Genomic DNA, 26945 nt, shown 5'->3' on the forward strand with positions numbered 1-26945 from the left:
GTCCTCAGCCAAGTCATCAAACAAATTTTGTCCCTAAATATTTACCATGATTTAAATACTCATTTTGTGAAACACTAAGACATCCATTGAGATAATCAACCAACTAGAAATTAAACCAACTAGCAATTAAGAAACAAAATAAACCAACTAGCAATTAAGAAACAACCATTAACATTAACATTATGCTCAATAAAACAACTTAGCTTAATTTCAAACTAAATTGAATTAAAACAAAACTTCTAGCTTAACTTTTTACACAGAGAGAACATGTTCAACTAAATAACTCTTTTAATTTCAAACTAAATTGAATTAAAACAAAAGTTCTATGCATAACTTTTTACACAAAGAGAACATATTCAGCTAAATAACTCTTTGATTTATAATAGAAAATAAGCTTAATCCAAACGCATACCGTAACCGAACCTCAGCAGACCAAGTGGGGGACATTGTAGCGGACGCAAGCGGAGAGGAGAGCACGGAACAGCAATGGATTATAGAGCAGTAACCGATGACGACACAGAACTATTTTCTCCTAACATTGTTTAGAACAAAATCTCATTAAAGAGAAAAAAAATCAATCAGCAAAGTAACTAATGACAAAACAAGGTCTACCTGTTTTGTTCTCAATTGCAAATGACAGGATTTAACATACCTAACCTAACCCAACCCTCTTTTCATGAATTGAAAGAGATGTTGGAGACTTGGGAGTACATAATGGTTTTAATATCACATCAAGATGATTAGGTAACATAGGAATTCTACAGCTACTGTAGTTCATACCAAAGACATAGGCAAACTAAAGCGAACCATCGCATAGACCAAGTTACAAATCATAATGGTAGGAAATGTATAAAATATCCAAAATAAAATAAAGTGAACCATCAATACTAACTGCATTTTGCTTTTGGGGATAAAATAACTGGATTTTTTTGTTAACATGCTATATTCATGTATCTTATTTTCATGTAGCCATCAACATTTGACTAGAGCGGAGAAAGCATCACCTCAGCCACAAGAGTAACTTTTGTCACAGGTGAGCATAACTCCAAAGGGTCATCTTTTGATGCACAAGCCTTTGCTTTTTGAACATCAATTAATCTCTGTAAGACCTATCAGTACACGCAAATCGATATCAAAATGCCATATATCTACATGAAAGATTTAACATGATAGACTATTAAATTATCAAGTAAATGTTTCTAATTTATAACCTTTACTATGTACTTGGAAGTATCATAACAATACCTGCTCTAATTTGAAGTTTGAAACAATAGCACATTCAAAAAATTCTCAAAGTAATTCCTTTGTAATCAGTTAAGCTAAAATCAAATAACTAGAAAAGCTAAATGATATCCTTAAAAAGAATCGTGCATTTGGTTCCAAACAGCAGTAAAAAGCTTTTAAGAGTAAACTACAAACCAGTTTAACTTTATCAAGATGAAGCGCAGCCCTTTCATACTCTTTCATCAATGTCCTAAAAGGAGAAGATCAATTGAATATGTTCAGCATAGTACTTAAAATAAAATGTTTTATCTGAACCCTAGAATATCAAAATATATACTTGCACGTTCCAACTACAAATCTTCTTAAACTCTAGTTGAATTGGAAACTTAAAAGAAAACTATGAATACTACTAGTAATTCACAAAATAGGCACCTTCTACACATAGCAGAAATAGTTATAGGCAGAATATAACTCAATTTAACAGTACTTACTATAATAAGATCTATAATCCCTATGAGAGGACTCGAATCCATTTACAAACTCCAAAGTGGAAGCCACAAAAAATATAACGTAGCCCATAATTCTTTAAGTCAAGTCTGATACCTTACATCATAATAAAGAAAAGTTTAATCCATGAACTATCTTCAAAGAAATAAAAAATAAAAAAGGCATGGTAAATTTGGCAAAGATGTCATCAATATAGAAGTCATAGTATTATACATAACCAAGCCTTAAAATTATCATACTTCACATCGGAAGAACAAAGTAAGAAGTCTAGTTTCTTTTGATTACCTTCAGCTCCTTCTCAGAAGCAATGTCATGAGCCAATAATAGCTTCCTCACTCTCTCAATTGGATCACGCTCCTATAATCATATTAACTAAGAGAAAAATTTGAGAAAGAACTCCATGATATTAAAATAACAGCACATTATATGCTTTGCTCAGTAGTGGGACAAACTTGTCTTTCATTGGAAATCTCGTCACATGTACGGTATGTCCTGCCAGGATCAGACATAGAGTGCCCGTGGTATCTATAGGTGTCCATTTCAAGAATCTTTACAAAATAATCAAGAATACAAGAAAGCAATCAGAGTAAAGCAAATACTAAACTTTGATAATTTAATCAAAACTACACAAATGCTAGAAAGTATTAAAGTTAATGCAATCCTATATGCAGCACTTGGGTTGAGAAAGCCCAATCTTACCTTATATACACAAGTAAGCTTTAATTCAGAGATCAATACGTACATCCATGTCTGATGGCTACAAAATTTTCATGGTTAATTCGATACCACTTATAAGTTCTTTCAGAGATCTAGTTAGCAAATCAAAATCATAACAGTATTATAACAAATTAATATTAAAATCAAAACAAAATCAAAGCAGCATTGCCAGAGAACCAGTTACATACTAAATCAATATTAAAACCAAAATAAAATCACAACAGCATTTCCAAATTACCAGTTACCAAATCAACATCAGAATAACATTATACCAAATCAACATTAAAATCAATATTAGGCGACAGCAAAGTAACTCGCAGCAACAGCTTCAGTTAACATAAACACTTTAACAATAACCCTCACAGCAACAACGGGATAACTTAGGCGAGCAAAGAGAAATCAGAAACAGGGTAAAGCTCACCAGTACAGTGGCGAGTTGTAGCTGAAACAGAGTGGTGATCCAAATACCAACGGCAGTGCACAGCTCAACAGCGACGGCGAACCCAACCCCGCCAGCGACGGCTTGGCAGCAACAGAGGCAACCTCCTCCTCCCTCATCGTGTTTCTCTCTCCGCGTGAACCCTTTCTTTCTCTTCGAGCTCCTTAATGGCAGCAGTGATGGGAGGTGCGACGGCGACGACGAGCTTGACGGTCAGGACCTTCAGCGGCGGTGATGGAGTCCTCGACGATGGTGGCTACTCCTCTCTCGTGCACACTCTTCTCCGTCTCCACACCCTCCGGTTCGCGCGACAATGGCGGCGGCTCCATGGAACGGCGGCGGCAGGCGGGCAGGGTGCAGTGACGGCGCGCTCTTCTCCCTTTCCTTCCCTTCTTCTTCCCCGATTCCCCCTTCTTCTCTCTTTTCCCTTTCTTTCTTTTCCCCTTTTCCTTCTGTTTCCTTTTCTGTATGTGTGTCTAGGGATTTAAGATAACAAAGTTAGGAATTTTGTGAAATTGGAACTTTATTTGATAATTCTAGAATTAGGATAAAATATATACTAGTAATATAAAAATTTTAGAAAATATTTGAGATAAAATAATAATATAGAATTTAAATTTAATACTGTAAAGATTACTTTAAAATGTATAAAATTTTATTCATTAATTTATCAATGAGCTAAAATAATTATTTATAATTTAAATTATAAATAAATATATTAATCACATTTTATAAAATACATTTTTAAACTAAAAAATATTAATTATTTAAATTAAATGATATAACTTTTTATCATTTTCTGTCACCAGAACTTTAATTTCAAATTATATGAAATAACCAATTATAAAAATTATACAAGAATATTAATTAAATAAACTCCAAATATTAATAAAACTAATTTAATTACTGTCAATAGATTAGTTTATAAAATAAGGAGTTCAAATTAATAATAAGTCATCACTTTTTCAAAATAAAAGTTACTTAAATTAAATTGTACAATTCTTTCTTATTTTTCAATTACTAAAATTATACAAAATATTCCATTATAATAAAATTACTTAAGAATATTAATTTATTCGAAATGAATTTATCACCTAATCTCTTTAATTATTTTCTAATAGAATAATTCTTTAAATTATAAAGTTTAAACTTAATAAGATAAAATCACAATTTATACATATTTTAGATTTTCAAAAATATATAATATTTATTATAAATTTATTTTAATTTTATTTTTTCTAAAAATAATATTTGTTATATATTTATAACAATAGTTTTTGAGTATTTTATAAATTTAGTATTTATAGAAAAAATTATTTGAATTTATATGATTATTTATAATTATTTTTATATATATCTTTTAATTTGTATAATTATTTAAATAATATTAAAAAATTGTTGTTTGATAAACAATTGTTGTAATGGTTATAAAACTGTTCTTTAAAATAGTCAAAGAGAACGGTTTTATTTTGTTGCTATAACGTAATGAAAAATTGAACTTCAACAGCAACACTGTAAAAACCATTGTCTAAGACCATCTAATAGAATGGTTTTAAAGTGTAGCATTTTAGCAACGGTTTTTATGCGTTCTTTTTGTACAATTATTTAAACAACAATAAAAAACTGTTGCTTAAAAACAAATCATGGTAACGGTTATAAAACCGTTCTTTAAAATAGTCAAAGAGAACGGTTTTAATTTGTTGCTATAAAATAATGAAAATTGAATTTAATAGTGACACTATGAAAAATCGTTGTCTAAAACTATCTAAGAGAACGGTTTTAAGGCGTTGCAAAATTTGGCGTTGCTAAAGGCCATATTTGTTGTAGTGTCTTCCTGTAACTCGATTGTAACCAAACTCATTGCCAAAGGGGTGAGAATTCATAGTAGCAAATAAAAATAAAAACTGATAAAAATAAGCAGTTAAGTCCTAAAATTAACAAAGACTAACAAACAAGCAAAAAGCAAATATTTACAATAACCAATAATAAGGCACACGTTTGCAATTCTCCGGCAACGGCGCCATTTTGACGAAGGATTTTTGCTAGAAAAGAATTTCACAAAAGTAATCACGTTGTAAGTATAGTTTCTAAACCAACAATAATCCTTTCATACAAAAAATTGTTTGTCACTAAAGCAAACCCAATAAAATTAATAACCGAAGTATTTAAAACTCGGGTCATCTCTCAAGGAATTGGATGGATGTGTAGTTATTATTGGTTATGGAAAAGTATATTTTTGGGATTTTTGAATAAGGAACAAGAAAAGTAAATTGCAAGAAAGTAAATTAATAATTAAGAAAACTCTTGGCAAGGTATGAGAATTAGACGTCCTATCCTAGTTATTCTTATCAATTGTGATAAGAATTCTTTATTGCTCATACTTTGTTAACCCTTACTAAATAAAGAAAAGTCAAGTGGACTAATCAATTTGATTCCTTAAGTCCTAGTCAAGTCCTAAGGAAAGACTAGCTTTAGAGGGACCCAAATCAACCAGCAAATTTCAATTGACAATCAACAAAGGAATTTGATAACTCCAGCATTCCCAATTACTCAACCAAAGCTAAGAATGTAGAAAGCTCAAATAAAATCATAAATATAAAATACCTCAAATTGTATTAAATAAAGAAATCAAATCTATCATGGAGTTCATAAACCAAATTGTCAACATAAAGTAATCAACAAGGAAAAGAAATAAACTAGAATGCTAGAACAATTAAAAGTAGAAGAGAAACTAAATTGAAGGAACATTGAACCTGGAATAGAGAAGAAATAAACCTAAACTAAGAGAAATCCTAAAACCTAGAGAGAGGAGAGAGCCTCTCTCTCTAGAAACTACATCTAAAACCCTAAACCATGATATGCCTCGGAGGTTGTACACCATCTTCAACATCAAATTCAAACGTCTTGGAAGGAGGCTCTATGACTCGAGGTTCCCATGGAGATTCAGCATCTCCTAAGTCTGCAACCACTTCTTCCTCTTCAATAATTACTGCTTTGTCCAGTTGTTTTAGTATAAAATTGTTCTCCTCCTCGATGATTTCCTTTCCATGACAACTCCTTTCAAGGGTCTCTCCTACCTCCACCTTTAGGGCCTCCTCTAGCTTCTTGTGAAGTTTGAATTCGCAAAACCGATCCCTTCTCTCTTGTTCCGGGTCAATAGCATAATTGGGATCGTATTGCTCTTGGATTGATGGATGTGGGTATTCTTGCACGAAGGGTGGTGGTGCAGTAAAGCTTGAGGGTTGAATATTGGAGGTAGAGGGTTGGTCCCTGTGGGATATAAGATTTTGGAGTGTAGAGGTGAGACCAATGATAGTAGAGATAAGAATGTTGTTATCCAATGGAGGTTGGGGTGGATAGGAGGGTTCATTTGTTTGGAGAAAGGGCTCATAATAAGAAGGTGGTTCTTCTTGGTAAGGGTATGGAGATAGTGAATATTGAGGCGGTGGTTCTTGAGGGTAATCGTGTTGGAATGGGGGTGGGTCTATGTATGGTTCATATGGTTCATATGGTGGTTGGTTGGGTGGATAAAGGTTAGGGTCATATGGTGGTGTTTGGTAGTAGGGGGCTTGTGAGTATGGTGGTTCAAAGCTATGTTGAGGAGGGGGTTCATAAGTATTTTGTGGTGGGTGTTGATTGTCACGCAGAGGTCCACCACAACCATTGTCTTGGTAAGCAACATAGAATGGTTGTTGATAGTGCCTTGGAGGTGGTTGTTGCCAAGAGGGTTGATCAAATCCTTGTGGCTCCTCCCATCTTTGATTGTCCCATCCTTGATCCAAGCTTTCATTGTAATCTCCTCTTCCTGTAACTCGATTGTAACCAAACTCATAGCCAAAGGGGTGAGAATTCATAGTAGCAAATAAAAATAAAAACTGATAAAAATAAGCAGCTAAGTCCTAAAACTAACAAAGACTAATAAACAAGCAAAAAGCAAATATTTACAATAACCAATAATAAGGCACACGTTTGCAGTTTTCTGGCAACGGCGCCATTTTGACGAACGGATTTTTGCTAGTAAAGAATTTCACAAAAGTAATCACGTTGTAAGTATAATTTCTAAACCAACAACAATCCTTTCGTACAAAAACTTGTTTGTCACTAAAGCAAACCCAATAAAATTAATAACCGAAGTATTTAAACCTCGGGTCGTCTCTCAATGAATTGCAGAGAGGTGTAATTATTATTAGTTATGGAAAAGTATATTTTTGGGGTTTTTGAATCAGGAACAAGAAAAATGTATTGTAAGAAGGTAAATTAATAATTAAGAAAACTCTTGGCAAGGTATGAGAATTAGACGTCCGATCCTAGTTATCCTTATCAATTGTGATGAGAATTGTTCATTGCTCCCACTTAGTTAACCCTTACTAAAAAAAGTAAAGTCAAGTGGACTAATAAATTTGATTCCTCAAGTCCTAGTCAACTCCTACGGAAAGACTAGCTTTAGAGGGACCCAAATCATTTAGTAAATTTCAATTGACAATCAACAAAGGAGTTTGATAACTCCAGCGTCTCCAATTAATCAACCAAAGCTAGGAATGTAAAAAGCTAAATTAAAATCATAAATATGAAATACCTCAAATTGCATAAAATAAAGAAATCAAATCTAACATGGAGTTCATAAACCAAATTGTCAACATAAATTAATCAACAAGGAAAAGAAATAAACTAGAATGCTAGAACCATTAAAAGTAGAAGAGAAACTAAATTAAAGGAACATTCAACCTAGAATTAAGAAGAAATAAACTTAAACTAAGAGAAATCCTAAAACCTAGAGAGAGGAGAGAGCCTCTCTCTCTAGAAACAACATCTAAAACCACAAATTGTGTGTGTAGCTCTTATTATGCAGCTCTTATTCTGTGTTTTTCGGGCTTGGAACTGGGACAAAAGGAGCCCACAAATCGCCCCCAGCGCTTTCTACAACTTTCTGCACGTGGTGCATGTCACGTGTACGCGTAGGTCACACGTGCACATCGTTTGGCGAAATTCTTTGTCTCGCGTACACGTCAGTCACGCGTATGCGTCGCTCGTCCTCTGCGCTAGGCACGCGTACGCGTCGCCCATGCTTGCGCGTCACTGTCAGCTTCTCAAAACTTCAATTTCTTGTATTCCTTCCAATTTTGCATGTTTCCTTTCCATCCTCTAAGTCATTCCTGCCCTATAAAGCCTGAAAACACTTAACACATAGATCACGGCATCGAATGGTAATAAAGGATAATTAAAATTGACAGTTTAAAGGCCGAGGAAACATGTTTTCAACTATATCACAAAATCAGGAAGGAATTGTAAAACTATGCAAATTATATGAATAAGTGAGCAAAGCTATGCCTGACTAACTGTAACACTAACGCCTTGACTAACTGTAAACTATGCCTGACTTAACTTCTTTCTGCAAGCAAAGCTAAGTGATAAACCACTATTTTATGGTTTATAATGTGCTTAATTGTGTGGTTTTATCATGATCTTTACCCACTTATTCATATGATTAGCATGCATTTATATTTCCTTCCTAAAATTATTACATGATTGAAAACTTGCTTCCTAAGAGACTTTTAATTATGTATTTTAATTCTCCTTTATTCCATTTGATGCCGTGATCTGTGTGTTAAATGTTTCAGGCTTTATAGGGCATGAATGAGTTGGAGATTAGAAAGGAAGCTTGCAAAAATGGAAGGAACACAAGAAATTAAGGAGATGACCAGCGAGAAGTGACACGGCCGCATGGCTCACGCGATCGCGCGAAAGAGAGGAAATCGCAGTGACGCGGCCGCATGGCTCACGCGACCGCACGGATTGGAATAGCATAAGTGACCCGGAGGCGTGGACGACGCGCCCGCGTGGCAAAGCAAAACACCGAATGACGCGTCCGCATGAATGGCGCGATCGCGTGACGTGCGCGATCTGCATAATCTGCAGAATTTGCTGGGGGCGATTTTGGGCCCTGTTTTGACCCAGTTTTCGGCTCAAAAAAGTAGACTAGAGCCAGAGAACATGCAGAAACCAGAACAACATTCATTCTACACAATTTTTAGCTTTTAGATCTAGTTTTACTCCTCCTCTAGGTTTTCTCTCTACACATTCATAGTTCTTAGTATTTTATTTCTATTGCTCTTTGCATTGGGATATGGAGAAGAGTTATTATCTCATCAAGACTTCGTCATTCTAGTTCGTTTTCTTTACTTGGCTTTACTCTTCCATGTCCTTTAATTTACTCAATTTTACTATTGGATTATTTTAGAATTTATTAATACAAGAATTACTTTTATTTTTAATTGATTCCTTTGAGTTTTATTTATCATGTCTTTCTTTAATTCCCTTTCCTATGTTATGAGTTCTACATTCACAATGAGCGAGTAGTTCCCTAACTTGATGGGGAGTTGATTGAAAGAAACCCTTGAGTTGGGATGCTTAAAAGAAAAATTGTAATTGGGTTTATTGTTGGAATGCTCTCTAGTCACTGACACTAATCCTTTTCAATTGAGCGGATTGGAACTTGTGAATAGAAACAACATTCCAACTTGTTTGACTTTCCCTTACCTAGTAAGGGATAACTAAACAGAACAACCTTCAATTATCAATTAATCTTGAGAGTACTTCAACAAGAATAGGGCTTCTAACTAATCTACTCCCAGTCAAGGCTTTTATTTAAATTACTTAATTTCTCCAATTTAATTTCCTGTTTATTCAACTCAAACCCTTTTTTGAAAACATCTTATTAATAAAATAGCACACCTTTCTGCAACTCGTTGGGAGATGACCTGGGATTCATACTCCCAGTATTTTAATTTTAATTTTTGTGACAACCTTTCTAAATTGATAAGCGGATTTCTGGTTGGTTAAGAACAATACTTGCAACGCATATCTCATAACAATTCTTAATTCGCCAATTTCTGCCACGTCAATTTTTGGCGCCATTGCTGGGGAGTTGCAATCGAGTGCTAAAGTTATTAATTGGAATTTATTTATTTGCATTCTATTTTATCTTGCTACTATGAGCTGCTTATTTCTTTCGTTAGATGACGCGTTCACTTCCTGATCCAAGCTTGCCAGTATTTGATCCTGAAATTGAAAGAACTATTTCACGAATAAGGCAAGCTCGGCGTCGGTTAGTCCTCTCTGAGGGCGGATCTGAAACGTCACTCGAGGAAGAAACTAGCCCCCGTTCTACTGATTCGGTTGATTTACGTACAGGTAACATGGCAGCAGCTAGGAGAGTTACTATCGAGGAGGCTAGAGCCCCTGATTTTTCAATGCAACCATTTCAAGCGCATCACCTAGCGGTGGCTACAGATTTTAAAATAAAGACTGTACTGCTCAATTTGATGCCCAAGTTTCATGGCTTACCTGCTCAAGAACCTATCAAGCACCTGAGAGGTTTCCAAGCAGCCTGTTCTACTGTCAGGCGTGATGGTGCAGATAAAACTTCAATTTTGTTGAAAGCTTTCCCATTTTCTCTTGAGGGAAAGGCAAGAGAGTGGTACTACACTCAATCCACAGCAACTGTATCCGACTGGGATAAACTTAGAAGAGAATTTTTGGAAAAGTTCTTTCCAGCTGAAGTTACTGATAAACTGAGGAAAGACATTTCCATGATTATTCAGGATGAATCCGAGAATCTTTATGAATACTAGGAGCGCTTCAATAATCTTCTGGAAGTATACCCCCACCATATGATTGACAAGATAGTGTTGCTCGGTTACGTCACATAGGGCATGAGGCCCCAAGATAAGACCACATTGGAAAGTGCTAGCAATGGGTCTATGAAAAAGTACAAGACCACTAATGAGGCATGGCAATTGATCAGCGACTTAGCTGAATCCACTCAGAATCACAAGCAGAAACAAGACCATTCAAAAGCCATTGCAGAAGTATCCTCTAGCAGAGAGACTGCTGCTCTAACTCAGAGTATCTGTGAAATGACCAACTTGCTGAAGCAGATGCAATTGAATCAACAACAAGTTCAGCAAGCTCAACCTTCTCTACCAAAGCAAAGCCAACAGTTAGTCCCACAGAGAGTTTGCGGAGTCTGTGCTGATTATAGCCATTATACTGATGAATGTCCGCAGCTCCAGCAGGAAGACAACACCGTGGCATCCACTCATAACTTCTATGACCGCCCCAACCAAGGGTACAAGCAAAGTGGCTGTTACAACCACGGATGGCAGGACAATTCTAACCAGAATTGGAGGGACAACAACAACAACAGAGGAGGCAGACACAATCAGGGAAATCAGAGGTGGAATAATAACAACAATAGGCAGCAGAACCAGTACCAGCCTTACAGAGCACCTCACCTGAGGCAATCCCAAGGACCACAGAATACCTAACAGCAGACCTCTCAAACTACTTATCCTTCTTCATCTGCTAATGATGACTTACTACAATCTATTGATCGGAGACAAAAGACCAAGGAAAATAACCTTTATGCTACACTAAATGGTCTGAACTCTACCATGCAAGCTCTTGTCTCACAGATTGGATCAATGAATAACTCCAATAACCATCCTTTGAGCTCCAGTAAAATTCCCTCTCAACTATTACCCAATCCAAAGGGTGGCATTAATGCCATTACCCTAAGGTCCGGAACCACACTGCAGGAGAGGAATCAGGAGGAGCCATGCCCACCAGAACACGCCTCAGCTGAAGAGGTAGTGGAAATAGAAGATGTTGAAGAGGAAGAAGACATACAGGACATAGATGAAAAAGAAGAAGTTCAACCACAGGAGGAAGCACCAAAGGGCGCAGACACTACAGAAGACACCACTCCCATTCCATTTCCACAACTTGCAAGGAAGCCCAAGAAGCAGCTGGAACCTGATCCCAAAATGGTAGAGATATTCAAAAAGGTTGAGGTAACTGTTCCTCTTTTTGATGTTATTCAACAGGTACCTAAATATGCCAAGTTTCTAAAAGATTTATGTATACATAAGGACAAAATTAATGAATTAGAAACTATTCCTTTAGGTAGTTCCATATATGCTTTAATGGGAGTTTTACCTGAAAAGTATGGTGACCCAGGTCTATGTATGGTTAATTGTACTATTGGTGGTGTGGTATTTTCTGACTGCGTGTGTGATTTAGGAGCATGTATGAGTATAATGCCTTTGTCTATATATGATATTTTGAGGCTCCCTCCCTTAAAAAGGTCGGCAGCTTGTTTTGTATTAGCAGATAAAAGCATTATTACAGTGGCTGGAGTTGCTGAAGATGTATTAGTAGGCATTAAGGGGCTTACATTTCCCATTGATTTTTATATCCTGGAGATGCCCCAAAATGACTCAGAGAAGCCGTCATCAATCCTACTCGGAAGACCATTCCTGAAGACCTCGAAGTTCAAATTAGATGCTTTTTCAGGAACATACTCTTTTGAAATAGATGGCCGAGTAGTAATCTTCAATCTAAATAGAGTTATGAAGCATCCTCTGGAGGATCATTCTATCCTCCAGTGTGACATTATAGATGAAACCGTGGCTGAAGTTCACCAGGAGGAATTTGAAGAGAAGTACATAGGACAAAGTCCAAGTGTGGGGACATTCTCAGAGGACAATGATAGTACTTTACCATTGTTACCAGCTCCAGACAACCCAGAGCCTGACCACGATCAGAAGTTAGAATTAAAACCCCTTCCTCCACACCTCAAATATGCTTACCTTGAAGGCGAGCAGAAGTTTCCAGTTATCATTGCAAGGGAACTCACTTCTCAACAGGAAGAGCAGTTACTTAATGTGCTGAGAAGGCACAAGAAGGCAATTGGTTGGAGTTTGGCAGACATAGTAGGCATCAACCCTCAAGTCTGTGAGCATAGAATATTTTTAGAAGAGGGAGTAAGACCTGTCCGTCAACCCTAGAGAAGACTAAACCCCACTATCTTAGAGGTTGTCAAAAAGGAAGTGACCAGACTACTGGAGGCAGATATCATCTATCCCATCTCAGACAGTGAATAGGTAAGCCCAGTACAAGTGGTGCCCAAGAAGTCTGGAGTCACTACAGTAAAGAATGAGCACGGAGAGCTCATGGCAACCAGTGTTCAGAATGCCTGGAGGGTCTGCATTGACTACAGACGCCTCAATCAGGCCACTCGTAAGGATCACTATCCTCTTCCATTCATTGATCAAATGCTGGATCGCCTGTCAGGTAAATCACATTATTGTTTTTTAGATGGTTACACAGGTTATTTCCAGATTCATATAGCTCCTAAAGATCAGGAAAAGACTACTTTCACATGTCCTTTTGGGACTTACGCTTACAAGAGAATGCCCTTTGGCTTGTGCAATGCACCAGCTACTTTCCAAAGGTGCATAATGAGTCTTTTCTCTAATCTTATGAAGTACTGTATGGAAGTTTTTATGGATGATTTTAGTGTATATGGCGATTCCTTTAGCCTTTGCTTAGATGGATTATCTAGAGTATTAGATAGATGTGTCAGTACAAACCTTGTATTAAATTTTGAAAAATGTCACTTTATGGTAAAACAAGGTATTGTACTAGGACATGTTGTGTCTAATACTGGCATTTCTATAGATCCAGCAAAGGTGGATGTTATTTCTAGTTTACCTTACCCCTCTTCTGTGAGGGAAGTCCGTTCGTTCCTTGGCCATGCAGGTTTTTACAGGAGATTCATTAAGGACTTCAGTATGGTAGCTCTTCCCTTATCCAGACTACTGCAGAAGGATATTGAGTTCGAGTTTAGCGAGGATTACAAACAAGCATTTGATAAGCTGAAGACCGCCCTGACTCAAGCTCCAATTGTGAGAGGACCAGACTGGAGCCAGCCATTTGAAATAATGTGCGACGCCTCCAACAATGCAGTAGGAGCCGCACTGGCTCAGCGTGAAGGTAAGGACCCCTTTGTTATTGCTTATGCGTCTAAAACTTTAGATGCCGCTCAGTCCAATTACACTACTACTGAGAAAGAGCTTCTTGCAATTGTTTTTGCTCTGGATAAATTCCGAGCCTATTTACTTGGTACGAAGGTAGTAGTGTACTCAGACTACGCAGCTCTAAAGTATCTATTAGCTAAAAAGGAGTCCAAACCAAGGCTTATACGTTGGATACTGCTATTACAAGAATTTGATTTAGAAATTAAGGATAGGAGTGGGAACCAGAATTTAGTGGCAGACCATTTGAGTCGCCTTGAGCACATTACAGATGACCCCACTCCTATAGCTGATAATTTCCCATTTGATAACCTGCAAGCAGTATCTGAGGTAGTCCCTTGGTATGCACCTGCAGCTAATTATCTAGTTAGCCACACCTTTCCTCCAAACTTTTCTAAGCATCAAAGAGACAAGCTGAAAAGCGAGTCTAAATATTATATATGGGATGACCCATATTTATGGAGATGTGGCGCTGACCAGGTAATTAGACGGTGTGTGCCTCAATCAGAATTCCAGTCCATCATAGAGGCATGTCACTCGTCTGAGAGTGGAGGATATTTTGGCCCTCAAAGAACAACTAGAAAAATCTTAGACTGTGGATTCTGGTGGCCTACTCTTTTTAGAGACGCTGCTGAATTTTGTAGATCTTGTTTTCCATGCCAAAAATTTGGTAATATATCCAAGAGGGGTGAGATGCCTCAACAAATTATGCTTTTCTGTGAAATTTTTGATGTTTGGGGCATTGACTTCAAGGGTCCATTTCCAAATTCTAATGGTTATCTTTATATATTGTTAGCTGTGGATTACATTTCCAAATGGGTGGAAGCAATTTCTACCCGCACTGATGATGCTAACACTGTTGTTTCCTTTGTGAGAAACCATATTATTTGTCGCTTTGGATCACCACGAGCAATCGTGAGCGATCAAGGCACCCATTTTTCTAACAGGATTAATGAAAAAGCATGGGATAATTCATAAGGTTGCAACAGCCTACCATCCTCAGACTAATGGGCAAGCCGAGGTGTCAAACAGAGAGATAAAGCGTATCTTGCAGAAGATAGTCAAACCTCATAGAAGAGATTGGAGCACCAGGCTACAAGATGCACTCTGGGCATACAGAACCGCATACAAAACACCCATTGGGATGAGTCCTTTCTGCTTAGTTTATGAAAAAGCTTGTCATCTCCCTGTTGAAATAATAGAGCACAAAGCCTTTTGGGCAGTAAAGGAGTGCAACATGGGAATTGAGAAAGCCGGAGCTGAAAGGAAGTTGCAACTGCAAGAACTGGAAAGCCTTCGCCTAGAAGCTTATGAGAACTCAAGGCTTTACAAGGAGAAGATGAAGGTTGTACATGATCAGCACATCAAGAGAAAAGAGTTCCAACCTGGAAACTTAGTCCTCCTTTACAAATCTCGACTGAGGCTCATGCCAGGCAAGTTGAGATCAAGATGGGAAGGTCCATACAGAGTAGAGAAGGCCGAACCATACGGAGTTTATCACCTAAGCCATCCTTCAAACTCTGAACTTATCAAAGTTAATTGACATTGTTTAAAGCTGTACCATGGCGAGAAGCTGAAGAAAAATAAGGAGCTCGAGATCTTCCTCTTGGAAGATCCCCACATAGCCGAAGCCTGAGCTAGTGGAGCGTCCAACTTATGGACGTTAAAGCAAAGTGCTAGGTGGGAGACAACCCACCATGGTATGATCGTTCTTTTCTTTATTCTTAGTTTTTCCTATTCAATAACTCTTCTCTTTATTAGTACGTTTTGCGCATCTGCATTTACATACTTTTATTTTTTAAAATATATATATATATTTTTCACGCGACACGACCGCATCATTGACGCGTCCGCGCCACAGGTGATGGGAGAAAATAATAAAATGAACAGAGAGTCACGCAAGAGCGTGGCTGGAGGCGTGCCAGTGGCACAAATCGCCCCACATGACTGCGTCGCCGACGTGTCTGCGTCAAATGGGAACATTGGCCTCCCACGCGACCGCGTCACTCACACGGCCGCGTGCCCTGGAATTCGACGTGAAAAGTGTGCACGACTGAAAGTTGTGCTAGAGTGGTGCTGGATTGGTGCTGAACGCACAATTTTTCCCACGCGACCGCGTCATATCCTTCTAATGGCCACTCACATCGCATGCCCCACGCGATCGCATCACCCAAAAATTTGGCAAAATAAGATTTTGAACAGAGAGTTGTGCGAGTGCGAGGCTGCCCTCGCGCCAGTAGCATAAAAAGGGTCACGCGACCGCGTGACCGACGCAACCGCGTCAATCAGTATAAGCGCAAGTTGCGCGACTGCGTGCCCCACGCGACCACGTCGCTTGCGCCGCACAGCTTCCCTAATTTGCCAATTATCTTATCTTTTTCTCCCCAAATCCTATTTTCTCTTTTCCCTCCTTACTTCTTCCTTCTTCCTTCTTTTTCCCTTTCTACTCTCTCTCTCTCTCTCATCCCCATTCACAAGGTTTTTTCTTTTCTTCTTCCCCCCTCTTTACTTTTCCATTATTCTCCTTATTTTTATATGTTATCTTCTTTTCTTTTCTTTTTACTTCCATTATCCATATTTTCTTTTTCTTTCTTTTTCCTTTTTACTTGGTGTTGGAAATTTATTTGAGTCATTGTTTCTCATTATATACTTGTGGATTGTTGTAAATTTGTTTGGCAATTATATATTGCTTTTAAAAGGGTTGCTTGCATGTTTAATTTAATACTTTCTATACCCTATTTACCATGCATGCTATGTGTTTGTGAAAAAGCCCACATGGCATTATGCACTTTCCTACGTTATTCTACTCTAATATTCAATGCTTGCATTTCACAATTCCCTTTACGATTATATTAATTGAATTTAATTGTCAATACAAACGTGATGGCTAGTTTGTTACGAGTGATAACAAATTTGACTAATTAAATGCTTGATTTATGCTACTTATGCCTTTGCCTGCATGCTAATAAACCCCTTGCATTTAATTGTCCTCAACTACACTTGCTATTTTTCCATTGATGAACTTTTCACATGTAGTCATGACCATGTGTTAATGACATACTCTTTGCCGTGCATTGATTATCACTCATATAATCCTCTTCCTTGCTCTATCTCTTTAAATTTAATTTACTCTCTCTTCCCTTTTTCAGGATGGCCACCAAGAAAGGTAAAGAGAAAGCTACTCCCAAATCAACAGCGAGGAGAGGAAAAAAGAGAGCACTAGTGGCAGAGCCCTATTCAACTGCGGTTAAACCCTTGACGTTAGGATTTTTGCCAGTAAAGAATGTCATAAAAACAGTCGCGTTGTAGATATAGTCTCTAAACCGACAGAAATCCCTTCGTACAAATATTTTGGTTGTCATAAGTAACAAACCCCTTTGAAATTGATAACCGAGTATTTAAACCTCGGGTCGTCTTCTCAAGGAAATGCAGGGAAGTATGTTCTTATTATTGGTTATGAAGATTGTAAATTGGGGGTTTTGGAAGTTTGGGCAATGCGCACAGGTATATTTTCGAGCAATAAAAGTAAATAAATAACTGTAAAATAAACTCTTGGCAAGGTATGAGAACCGAAAATCCTGTCCTTGTTATCCTTATCAGATGTGATGAGAATTGGATTTTTAATCCTACTTAGTTAAATCAAGTGGACTAATTAGCTTGATCCTCAAGTACTAGTCAATCCCTGTGGAGAGACTAGTGTTAGAGTAATCCTAGCTAAAGCAAAATCTGCCAATTTCAACCACTCCTGAGTTTGACAACTCAAGTGTTACCAATTACCTAACCAAAGCCAAAAGGAAGAAAAATATCTAAATTAAATTGAAAGCAATCTTAAACAGAGCAAAGCAATCTTAAATCTGAATTACCTCAAATAACATTAATTAAGAAAGTCATAACATGAATGTAGCATAAGCCAAATAGGCAACATAACTAATATAAGCATTAAAGTATCTGAACGTAAGAGATAAATATAAAGTAAAAGAACGTTGAACCTGGGATTGAGAGTCACTCCTAAAACTAAGAGAAATCCTAAATCCTAATCCTAAGAGAGAGGAGAGAACCTCTCTCTCTAAAAACTTCATCTACTCCTAAAATTATGAATTATGAGAGCCCCCTTGTGAATGGATGCATTCTCCCACTTTATAGCCTCTAATCTGTGTTTTCTGGGCCGCAAACTGGGTCAGAAACAGTCCAGAATTCGCTGGTTTTGAATTTTAATGCGCTGATTTCCGTCACTGCGATGCGGCCGCATAGATCATGCGGTCGCGTCACCTAGCGTCAGAGGAACTATAGCATATTATATATCAAATCGAAGCCCCGAACGTTTGAGTGCAGAGAGGTTAGGCTGGACAGCTTAGCAATTTCTCCAACTTCTTGCATTCCTTCCACTTTTGCATGCTTTCTTCCCATCCTCCAAGCCATTCCTGCCTTATAATATCTTAAAATACTTAACACACATATCAAGGCATCTAATGGTAATAAGAGAGGATTAATAATAAGCAAATATAAGATCAAAGAAGCATGTTTTCAATCAAAGCACAAAATCAGGAAGGAAATATAAAACCATGCAAATATTATGAATAAATGGGTAAAGAGTTGATAAAATCCACTCAATTGAGCACAAGATAAACCATAAAATAGTGGTTAATCAACCTCTCCACACTTAAACAAAATCATGTCCTCATGCTAAGCTCAAGAGAAACTATAAAGGAATGAAGAGGAATGGTATGAAATGCAACCTATGAATGCAACTACATGCTAAATTCTATTACTTACTTGGGTAAGAGTAAATAAGTTCTCTAATAATAAATATGAACTGGATTTCACTAATTCAAATCATAAAAATGAAGTACAAATAGACTTGTAGAAGAAAATAGCTCATGAAAGTAGGGAACAAGGAATTGAGCATCGAACCCTCACTGATACTGTATACACTCTAATCACTCAAGTGTTTATGGTTCGATTCTCTTAATTCTCTACTAACCTTGCTTTCTAAGGCTTGCTCTTCATCTAACAATCAACATAATTTTAATGCACAAATACACATATCAAGAGGTCTTTTAAGGGTTGTAATGGGGTTAGGGTCAAGGTAGGATTGTATTTGGCCAAGTAGACTAAAATCTGAATCCTTAATTAACTTAAACTTTCCACCTAACTTAAACAATCCATGTAATCACAGTACAAAATCTAACTATCCATCAACCATGTTTTCCACATATTCATGCATTCTAATTTCAAGTACAATTCATATGCATTGTTTTCAACATTTACTTTGGGGCATTTTTGTCCCCTTTTATTATTTGCTCTTTTTCTTTTCTTTTTCTCCTTTTTTTCTCTTTTTTTCCACATTTTCAGAAAATTCTAACATACTCAATTCTCAAACCAAATATTTCCAAACCCATTTTTTCCCACACTTAATTCATGAGCACTCTCACTAGTCTAAGCTAACCAAGGATTCAAATTAAGGAAATTATTGTTTTCCGCTTAGAGTTAATGATGTGCTAAAGTAAAGAACAAAGGGGTATAATAGGCTCAAATTGGTTTGCAAAGGATAATGAAAGGTAAGGCCATATGGGTATCTAAGCTCAGTGAAACAGAGGCCTCAATCATGTAAGTGTATGCGTACATCAAATAATGGAAATATAGAATTAAGCAAGACAAAGATTACAATTTTAGAGAGAAAAATACACACTAAAACAGAATTTTGGTTGATAAAATGCAACCAATTCAAATAGGCTCAAAAATCTCACAGGTTTTGTGTGTTCGAGTTCTAAACCATGTTCCAGTATAATATCTCTTCAAACAAGTGTAACATTAAATTTTATTCAAATTAGTGAAATGCTCTTAAAAGGTTTCTTGAAAAAGAAAATATTACTTCAACCAAGTGGTAAAATATGCAAAAAATCAAACAAATATGCAATCAAACATGCAAATGCAACAATGAACAAACAAGTAAAATAAAAATTTTGGTGTTGAGTCAGGAAATAACTAACCCATGGAGATCGGTATCGACCTCCCCACACTTAAAGATTGCACCGTCCTCGGTGCATGCTGAGATGTGCATGTGGACGGGTTGCTCCAACGGACGCTTATAGATGGAGGCGCCTTAGTTGGGGATCTCTTGGTTCCTTTCCTTGCTGGTGTCTTGTCAGTGGCCTTCTCTTTTCCTTTCTTGGTACCCATGCCTAAGGAAGAAGAAAAAGGAAGAGTGTGAAATATAGAAAACTAAGACCGGAAGGGAGGAAATTCCAAGTGATAAGGAATGCCAAAGGAAAGATGATAGTCCATCTACATGGTAGCTACAACATGTAGGGAAGACAACAATAAAGATTAAAAAGGGCAATTTAAAATAATTAGATGCAAGAGGGTAAAAACACGCAAATAATAGGCATGAAAAGCATAGCTCAAGCATCAAGTAATAAATGTGCCAAATTAAAGAGCATGTGTAATGATGACAATTGTGAATGATAATCCCAAATACATTGGGTGTGCAAGTTAAAATAGGGATGAAAATAATGTAATCCAAATGTATATGAGAACCATAAGTAAGTGTCAATTGTCAAATCTCTTCTCCGAGTAGCCACGTGCTCAAATAAAATAAGGTACTTATCCAAATAAAACTTCAACACCAATGAGAATAATGAAATGAATGAAATATGCAAATAAATGAAGTAAAATAAAATGAGAGGAAAAAAGGATGAGAAGAAGAAAAAGAAAGTGAGAAAGGAGAGAGAAGGAAGAAATTATGATTAGAAAAGAGAAGATAGAAAAATTGGCACTAATCTGGATAGGTTGGGCGACGCTGGTGACGCGGTCGCGTAGGTGACGCGGTCGCGTGGTGCGCGATAAGGTTGGGTGACGCAGACGCGTGGGGCACGCGATCACGTGACTTGATTTGTGCTAGTGGCGCGAGTGCAGCCTCGCGGTCGCACAACTCTCTGTTCAAAACTCTTTTGCCAAAAATCTGGGTGACGCGGTCACGTGGTCGACGCGGTCGCGCGGGTGGCCTTATTTCCAATATGATGCGGACGTGTGGGTGACGCGTTCGCGCGGCAGGGCTTGTGCTACTAGCACGGGTCCAGCTCAATTCCAGATCAACTTTCGGCCATACACCCTTTTTACGCTGATTTCAGGTCACGCAGCCGCGTGGGTGACGCGGTCGCGTGGGAGACCATTATTCCCATATGACGCGGTCGCGTCAGCGACGCGGTCGCGTGGGGTGATTTGTGCCATTGGCACGCCTCCAACGCTGCTCCTGCGAAACTCTCTGTTTATATTAATATTATCTTCCATCTCCTTGCGACGCGAACGCGTCGCTGATGCAGTCGCGTCGCGTGCTCGCTTTTTTTTTTATTTTTTTTGTAATCTGAAAAATGTAGAATGCAGTGTTATTATGAATGTGATGCAAAACTCCAGGTTCAATATAACAAAATAAAATAAAATTGAAAAACAAATAAAACTAAATAAAAATGAAAAAGGACGATCATACCATTTTGACGTCGAGATTTTTACCAGTAAAGAGTTTCATGGAAATAGTTGCGTTGTAGATATAGTCTCTAAACCGACAAAAATGCCTTCGTACAAATATTTTGGGTGTCACAAGTAACAAACCCCTTTAGAAATTGTTAACCGAGTATTCAAACCTCGGGTCGTCTTCTCAAGGAACTGCGAGGAAGTATGTTCTTATTATTGGCTATAAAGGTTGTAATAGGGGTTTAGAAGATGAGAAGCAAGTAAAGTAAATGGCAGTTAAAATAAATAAATACTGTAAAGCAGACTTTTGGCAAGGTAAGAGAAATTAGAGGTCCAACATAGTTATCTCTCCCAACTATAATGAAAGTTGAATCTAAACTCCACTTGGTCAACCTTTACTAGGGCAAAGGAAAGTCAAGGGACTAATTGATCTGGCCTTTGAATCCTATTTATTTCCTAAGAAAAGGTTGGGATTACTTAAGTTCAGCTCAATTAGCAAGATAACGATTATCAATTATGTTGAGTTTAATAACTGTTGAGTTACTGAGTTCTTAACCAGCACCAAAAGGAGAAAAAGTAAAATTGCTGGAATAATAAAAATATTCTTAGATGGGAAGCAATGGTAACTTAAATCAAAGAGAACAATCATAAACTGAAAATACCTCAAATATCATTAATTCAAATAATAGTCTGCAACATGGGAGAGATTCATAAATTCAATTATAAAGATAAATAGCCAACTCAAATACTGAAATAAATAAATAAAGTAAAAGGGAAGTTTAAAACAAAGAAATATAAAACCTGGATTGAGAGTCACTCTTAAAACAAGAAGAAATCCTAAATCCTAAGAGAGAGAGAGAAGATCTCCCTCTCAACTAAATCTAAATCCTTGAGAAGTAAAATATGCGAGCTCACTTTGAATGGGTGCATTCCCACACTTTATAACCTCTGGTCTATGCTGTCTGTACTTGGATCTGGGCCAAAAAGGGCTTCAAAATTCGCTGGGGGCGTATTCTGTAAATTCTGATACGTGGCCTTTGTCACGTGTCCGCGTGGGTCACGCGATTGCGTCATTCGGAGATTTTCTTTGCCACGCGGTCGCATCAGTCATGCGACCGCGTCATGTGCGTTCTGCTTAAGGCGCGCGGTCGCGTCAGTCATGCGGCCGCGTCGCTGCTGATTCGTGCTTGGCACGCGATCGCGTCGTCCATGCGATCGCGTGAATACCAGTTTCCTTAAAATCTCCGTTTTGCTTTCTCCTTCCATTTTAGTATGTTTCCTTTTCCATCCGTTAAGTCATTCTGCCTTAGAAAATCTGAAACTACTCAACACACTAATCACGATATCGAATGGAAATAAAGGTAATTAAATTAATTAATTTTAAAGCTTAGGAAACATGTTTTTCATTTACATCACATAATAAGGAAGGGAAAGTAAAACCATGCAATTAATGTGAATAAGTAGGTGAAGGATTGAATAAATCACTCAAATTAAGCACAAAAGAACTTATGAAATATGGGTTTATCAACCTCCCCACACTTAAACACTAGCATGTCCTCATGCTAAATCCAAGGTAAATAATTAAGGTTAAAGTGATGGAATGTCATGCAATGCAACCTAATTTAAATGCAACTACCTAAATGAATGATGCATTATGCAACTCTAAATTATTCACTTATATATAAAGCTTACATGTAGTCAAGTTAATTCACATTCTCAAGGAGTCATGTGTATATATATATAGCCAACCCTTAAATAATAAAGCATTTTAGCAAATGAGATGGGAAAGAAAACATTGTACAAACTTGCAAAATAATTAGTAACTATAAGCACAGATATATGTTGATGAGTTATAGAACCCTCACTGGATTTTGTGTTTACTCTCTAGTCACTCAGTGTTTGTTGGGTTTATTCACTCTATTTTTCTTTTTATTCTTGCTTTCTATAGCTTTGTTCTTCATCTAACCAATCAATAATTATAGAATATAGTCATACCAAAAAGTCATGAGGTCTTCAATTAAGGTTGTAATGGGGTCAAGGTAAAGGTAAGGATTTATGTATAAGGTCAAGTGAGCTAACAAGTGAATCCTTAATTAGACTAAGATTTCACCTAACATACATATTTAGTAAAACAAAACTTCTTTACCTATTCTCCCATATTTTCCCACTTTTTGTTACATACTCATGTTTCACTTTTTATTTTTATCCCATGTGCATTGTTTTTATTTTGCATTGGGGAATTTTTGTATCCCCTTTTATTAAATGCTGAAAAGTAAAATTTTTTTTTAATGCACATGGTAATTGAATCAGTTAGATTTTCTCATGAGCATGCTTCCCAAATTTATTTTGTTTCTTTTAAATTTTCTATCTTTTGTTTCTATCATCCATGTTCCCAAAAGGTTTCCCACATTTAACTCTATTTGTAATTACCTATCTTAAGCTAACCAAGGATTCACTTGGGATTTTCTTTTGTTTTTCTGCTTAAGGCTAGTAATTTGGATAAATAGAATAAAGGGGTTTTAAAAGGCTCAAGGGGGCTAACAAGGGTGATGTAAAAGGTAGGCTAATTTGGGGTAAGTGAGCTGAAATCAAATGATGGCCTTAATCATTCTCTTGGTATGTATCTGCATTCTATATTCTATAATTGGACATATAGATTAAAGCAAAGTAAAGAACATTAGAATAAAAAGAAATGAAACACACAGAAATGAAATTATGGTTTGAATGCAACCATACAATTAAGCTCAAGACTCACAGGCTGTGTGTTCTCTAACTCAAGCATCATATATCATTTATTTATTGTATGCAGGTTTAGTTAAAAATTCCCATTATTCTCATAAAAAAAATTATTTAGGGTAGCTTTTAAAGTTTTAGTGTTCCTCCTTGATGAAATGTTGTCAGCTTAACTACATCATGTAATGCTATATATAAGGTTTGTGGATTTAAATCTGATATGTTCAATTTCCTAGCTTACTTCCTTTGTATATTTTTCTATTCAAACTATACTATCTTATGCTAAAAAGGGTAAACTATACTAATTAATCCACTAATAAATCAGAATTGCAAACTGAACTAAATAACTAAAATAAACTAAATGGCTAAAATATGAACTAAAGATGCAAAATACAGAAAATAGAGTAAAAATACATAAAAGCAATGTATAAGTACTCAGAAAATAACAGTAAAAAGAAAAATACAAAAAAATATCCAAAATAAAAGAAAAAGTATGTAGTGGTTCACCAAAATAAACGCCAGAGATGGCGACCTCCCCACACTTAAAAAGAAGCATCGTCCCCAATGCTCAATCAAGCCGGGTGTGAAGGAGTGTCATCACTGGGAGGGATGGTAGCTGGAGTCTCAGTGGTGGTGGTGGGCTGAGGGTCTGGCTGCTGTGGAGGAGGTGCTGACTGGATCGGAATCTCAAGATCCGCAGCCTCAATCTGATGTGGGACCGCTGCCTGTGGTGCGGCTGGTGCTGCCTCCTGGGGATGGGTCTCTGACTCGGGTGCATCCGCCTCCTCCTCAGATGCCTCGGATGGTGTGTCGGGCTCGGAGGGGATGTCACCGGATCATATCATCATCTTTAGGTGCTCATAGTGCCGCTTGTTGTGACACTCTATCTGGTCAAGTCGTCGGAACAAGCGGTGCACCAGATGATAGACGGGCTCTGTGGCGTTGGTGGCGGCTGGGTGGTGCTGGAGGAAGAAGGAGGAAGGAGGAGCAGAGAGGGGGAAGAGGGTTGGGGGTGGGGGGCTGCGCGACTAATAGGGTTCACGGGCTGGGGGGGTTATATTTTCGAATCCATGCGGCCGCGTGGGGCACACGGTCGCGTGGTTGGGATGAAAATGGGAGTGACGCGATCGCGTGAGGCACGCGATCGCATGAGAGGAGGGAAAGAGGGATGACGCGATCGCGTCGCTGGAATTCGTGCTAAACGCACGACTCCAGCGCCATTTTAGCACAACTTTCTGTCTCCTTTTAGGGTGATGTGCAATTCATGCGACGCGATCGCGTCGCTCACGCGGTCGCGTGGGATTGGTGTTGTGCAAGTGATGCAATCGCATGGGGCATGCGATTGCGTGGGCCAATTTGTGCAAAACGCACAAGGGCCGCACGATTCCAGCCTAACTTTATGTTCGTTGGATCCTTACGCCGACCCATGCGATTGCGTGGGCCAATTTGTGCAAAACGCACAAGGGCCGCACGATTCCAGCCTAACTTTATGTTTGTTGGATCCTTACGCCGATATATATATCACGTGGCCGCGTGGGTCACGCGGTCGCGTGGGTGGTGTTTTTCGCAGTATGACCCGATCGCATGGAACGTGCAGTCGCGTCGTGCACCCTTTTTTTTTTTTTGAATGAAAAACGCAGAATACAATGGTTGACATGAATGCTATGCATGATTCCAGGTTTAATAAATTGAAATTGAAAAAGGAAAAATGAAAGCAATCAATAAGAAATAAATTGAAAAAGAAGCGACCATACCATGGTAGGTTGTCTCCCACCTAGCACTTTTGGTTAAAGTCCTTAAGTTGGACATTGGAGGAGTATCCTGTTATGGTGGTTTATGTTTAAATTTGTCTAAAAATCTCCACCAGTGCTTGGAATGCCAATAGCCTCCGGGGTCCCAAACTAAGCATGCAAAGCTTCTGAGCAGCTCCAAACAGATTTTCAGGCTCCCAGGACTACGACTGTCAGGATAGAGTCCAGGATTCCAAGCCTTGCTTTTAAATCCACCTCCGTCTTGATCTACATGTTTCCATCCGGGCGGTTTAAAAAGTAGAATCTCACCGTGGTGACCAAACGTTTTCCGTGATCCATGCAATTGAGCATGATACCAATCCGTGTACTTCGAGGTGAAGCGTGGAATCTTATTGAACCTTGTGCACCAGCTCTGAGTACGAGCCATTTCCCTCTTACTCTTAAAGCCGCAGAGAGCTCTAAGCTGGCCATCTGTTTCAAGCAAACCATATTCAAGTGAATAAGTAAAATTGTAAGTTAAGGGTTGTACCCACTTGAAGCTTGTATTAGGTGGTAATGGCCTTGGGGTAGGTGTTTTTGGTGGTTCTGCAAGTTCCGTTTCTTTGTACTCTTCTGTGAATTCCTCCACTTCCTTGCAAAGATCTTCAATTGTATCTGTGTCCTGGTCAAAGTCTTCTATGTCTTCCTCATCACTTGAGTCATAGATTGGAGGTTGAGAGAAATCTACCTCTGCATCATCTTCATATTCACTTGGGGAAGATTCTTCAATCTCAGAGAATTCACTTGCAGATGCAAGTTCATCACCAAGAGAGCTAGACTTGTGACTATCATCATTAAGGGAATTTGCTTCTTGGATTATTCCGTCTGATTCGCCATAAACGACTTGTCTTGGAGATTGTACAGTATCCTCCTTAGCATCAACTGTAGCATCCTGGACGGAGTTTTCCTCAATTCTGGATTCCCATGGAAGTTCAGCATCTCCTAGGTCTTCAACCAACTCTTCTTCTTGAACAAAGACAGCTTCTTCTAATTGTTCTAGTATAAATTCATTCTCTGTCTTGTCCACTGGAGTTTCTGGTATCTCATTCATGCTATGCTCTTCATTGGGCTGTCCACATGGAGCTGTGGCTGATCCTTGTGTATTTAAGCGCTCAGAAGCCCATTGAATTATCACTTGCTCCAGTTGTTGAATGGTTGTGTGAAATTTTCTTACTGTTTCCTTAAGGC

General features: G+C 37.9%; 1 protein-coding gene and 1 pseudogene across 1 annotated transcript; one reads left to right on the forward strand and one right to left on the reverse strand.

The window, feature by feature from the left end:
* Positions 1 to 1453: 1453 nt before the first annotated feature.
* Positions 1454 to 3006, reverse strand: LOC107641852 (uncharacterized). Its single transcript, XM_088500982.1, has 5 exons — positions 2870 to 3006; positions 2431 to 2488; positions 2184 to 2279; positions 2017 to 2088; positions 1454 to 1474 (listed from the first exon to the last, which is right to left on the reverse strand). Exons 1-5 carry the CDS (start codon positions 3004 to 3006, stop codon positions 1454 to 1456), a joined length of 384 nt encoding a protein of 127 aa, XP_088357108.1.
* Positions 3007 to 3054: 48 nt separating this feature from the next.
* LOC148577701 (uncharacterized) overlaps positions 3055 to 26945 on the forward strand; it is a 35238-nt pseudogene continuing 11347 nt past the window's right edge.

Source organism: Arachis ipaensis, chromosome B1, assembly GCF_059453495.1.
Source record: "Arachis ipaensis isolate K30076 ecotype BB chromosome B1, ASM5945349v1, whole genome shotgun sequence".
Classification (NCBI taxonomy): domain Eukaryota; kingdom Viridiplantae; phylum Streptophyta; class Magnoliopsida; order Fabales; family Fabaceae; genus Arachis; species Arachis ipaensis.